At 50.0% G+C, this 3,152-nt stretch overlaps 1 protein-coding gene across 1 annotated transcript; it reads right to left on the bottom strand.

Moving 5' to 3' along the window:
- Positions 1-1,031: 1,031 nt before the first annotated feature.
- LOC124648075 lies at positions 1,032-2,693 on the bottom strand. The gene has a single exon (XM_047187898.1). The coding sequence runs from the start codon at positions 2,691-2,693 to the stop codon at positions 1,032-1,034; it is 1,662 nt and encodes a 553-aa protein (XP_047043854.1).
- Between the last annotated feature and the right edge of the window lie 459 nt (positions 2,694-3,152).

Genomic DNA, 3,152 nt, shown 5'->3' with positions numbered 1-3,152 from the left:
GTGGTGGTGGTCTCTCTCTTCGGTCATGAGGATGGTGTGGAGCGGACGGTGGGGGATCCTGGTGTTGGCGGCGCTTCGGCCTCGACAACCCCCAGATCGTGTTTGGGATGCACAACTTGGGGACAGGGGGAGGCTGAGTTGTCGGGCGTGGTGTGTCGATGCTTCCAGGCGAAAGCTCAGCGCCTCGGCGCCAACGACGGCGCCACCTGCGGGTGTCGTAACCCTCTTGGGGCCGTCGTTGTGGGTATCCGCCCCGCGGTACGGCTCCAGGTGAAAGCCCTAGACCTCGTGGTCTCGACGGCGGCGGCGCAATGCGTCGTTTTCCCTCTTGGGGGTCGTTGTGGAGCCCCGTTTTGACTCGGTCTCGTGTCAATGTCCTCGTGGCAACTTTGGGGTCTCTGTGTTTTTTTTTTGTTTTTCTTTGATCTGCTTTGTAAGAGGTTCTCCTCTTTACCTTGTATCGGTTCGGCCATTGCGGCTTTATTTATAAAGCGGGGCAAAAGCCTATTTCGAGGATGTATTTCAAATGCAAAACAAAATTCCCATGTTGTTGACTCTTATCAGTCCTCATACGAGTTCCAAGTCAATCCTGAAACTGGTCCTTCACATAATGAACATAAACATATCCTATCTGAAGAATATAACTCGATGTGAAATGGGCTCTCTACAATCTACTTGATACAAGCCCTTTTCTTGAATAAACAGTGTGTTAGAATCCTTTTTTGCAGAAATTGTCTCTCCCAAAAAATGGACACTCAACTTTTTAGTACCACTTATGGATCCCAAGTGCTTCGCTTTTTCACGGGAGAGTGGCATTAATGATTCATCACTTGCATACATCACATTCGGTAGCCATGTCCTACGCACAAAAATGAGTAGGAAAATACATATATGAATCTCAATTGATCGATCATTTCATCGAAAATAAGAAATAAAACAAATAAAAAGGATAAGAAAATCATTAAAGACCTTGTGGGTATTTTGGCGCTTGGTGGAGTTGCAGTGGCATGATGTCGAATTATGTTGTGGTGCTAATCTAGCAATACGAAGCACGTGGCGTAATCTTGACCTAGCATGATTGGAGATGCTACGTACACAAGAAGTTCCCATGATCGAATTAGCTCGCTCAACCAAATTGATGAAATACAATGGAACACAAACCCGTCAGCGAGGTACCTGAGCCTGTGCCTATTGCAAGAGTAAAAGAAGACCAGTATTCCATTGAGTATGCCCCTCATCGCTCGGAAGATCTGAGAAAAGAGATCATTCCATAATGTCTTGAGTGTGGTCATGTCGAAGGCACTTTGTTGCGCCTCCGACATGTGGTTGAGCTGGAAGATGCTGCTAAGCGTCTCCCAAATGTCGTTGAAGAAGTTGTAGCTATTGGACAACACCGACCCCGCGCAACCCGCAAGCGCCACAGCAAGCCTCGCCGGTAGCACCATAACCTGCAGCACCGGCCACATGGATGCCACCACCCTGGCAGCGCAGTCTAGCACCACGTCGAATGGCGCCCACACGACCTCCGCCAAGTCCACCACAAGATCCCACACATGCGAGGCTAGTAAGCCGACCGTGCTAGCCAGCTCAAATAACCCAAGGTCGGCCAACGGTGCCACCACAACACGGAGTAGCGCCCTAGAAGCGTTTAGTAGAGTGAGGAGCCCCTGCAGGAACCTACGCAGGTTGCGGAGAAAGAGTATGGTGCCGAGGTATTGTATGCGGGTCACCATGTCCCATGTCTCGATCCAATCAAAGAGCGGCCCACAGATGCGCGCCGCTGCTGACTTGAGTAGCGGCACATTCTTGTAGAGGTCGTAGAAGCCGATGATGACAGTGACAAGGGAGGCGAGCATGTAGAGGCTCCTAGCAAGGGGACGCATCCAGGGCCGGTAGAGGTGGCAGAGCAGCGGGTATGACTGGAAGAATATGACCCAAGATGGAAGCCCGGACTCGAGCAACGTCAGGAGGCGGATGTCCGACATGATGATCTGCCGGAGCTTGAATGGAAGCGACGCATCATGAAACCGTAACAAGAGGAGAATGTCGTTGTACCGCTGCATCTGTAGTACCGGAGAAGTACAACACAAAGGCTCCTCCTCCTTCTCTTCATCTGGAGGTGGATTCTTCCTGACCCTAGTCCTGACCCTCCAGCTCCTCCTCCTCCTCAGTGTCGGGGAAAATGAGCACTTCTCGTCGCCGCTGCTACTGGCTTTCAAAATAGCAAAATCCTCATGTTCCCGTTGCATCGGAGAAGGAGGTATGTATATTTCTTTTTGATGATCTTCTCCTTCTTCTTCTCCTGCAGATGCTGATCTGCGATGTTCATGATGGTGGTGATGTTGATGGTGGTAGTGGAAGAGGTATCCCCGGAGGGAGAGTGTCTCCAAGGCATGACCGAGGAACCACTGCGAAGCGCAACCAGCGGCCTGCTCGGCATTATGGAACTCCCACTTGTTGATGTATCGTGCCTCCAAAGCAAGGGATGTGTCGGTGAGCAGGTCGTTGAAGTAGTTGATGCCATGCACGTCCCTCCACGACACCTCGAACACTAGGAACCCGTGCAGCAGCGTCGGGGTAGGATCTGTCACCGCCAGCCACCGCCGCATCGCCTTCTTCGTCTTGGTCGTATCATTGTTGTCCGCCACCACATCGGCGTTTGTGCTCCTCCTCGAATTGATGAACGGAGACATCCTGTACTGCACTGCATGCGAGCTGGTTTAATTTGTGATATATGTGGATGGAGACTAACGTTCACATAAAACACATACTACTCCTTTTCTTTCTCGAGAGATTGCATATACTTAGCTTTGTAGAGTTTTACTAAGTATATAGTAAATAATATCAGCAACTATAATCTTAAATCGATATTACCAGATATATTATGTAATGACCTGTGCTAATAACTTGTACTCTTCCCGTCAATAAAAGCATATCTTAACTTTTGGCAAATTTAAATGTATGTAGATATATCCAAATTTTGAACACAAATGGCTCGGGCGTCAGGTTTTCACGGCCCGTCATGGAGGAAGGGGACGGGAGGGAAGGTAAGCTTGCACGATATTTTCCTAGCCCGCCCACGGAGGAAGGGGACAACCACCAACATGGGAGGGGAGATGGGCTCGCCCCCACATAGGCAGCTCTAGTCTGCG

This window comes from Lolium rigidum, chromosome 4 (assembly GCF_022539505.1).
Source record: "Lolium rigidum isolate FL_2022 chromosome 4, APGP_CSIRO_Lrig_0.1, whole genome shotgun sequence".
Classification (NCBI taxonomy): Eukaryota; Viridiplantae; Streptophyta; class Magnoliopsida; order Poales; family Poaceae; genus Lolium; species Lolium rigidum.
This window is presented reverse-complemented; position numbering and strand designations above follow the sequence as displayed.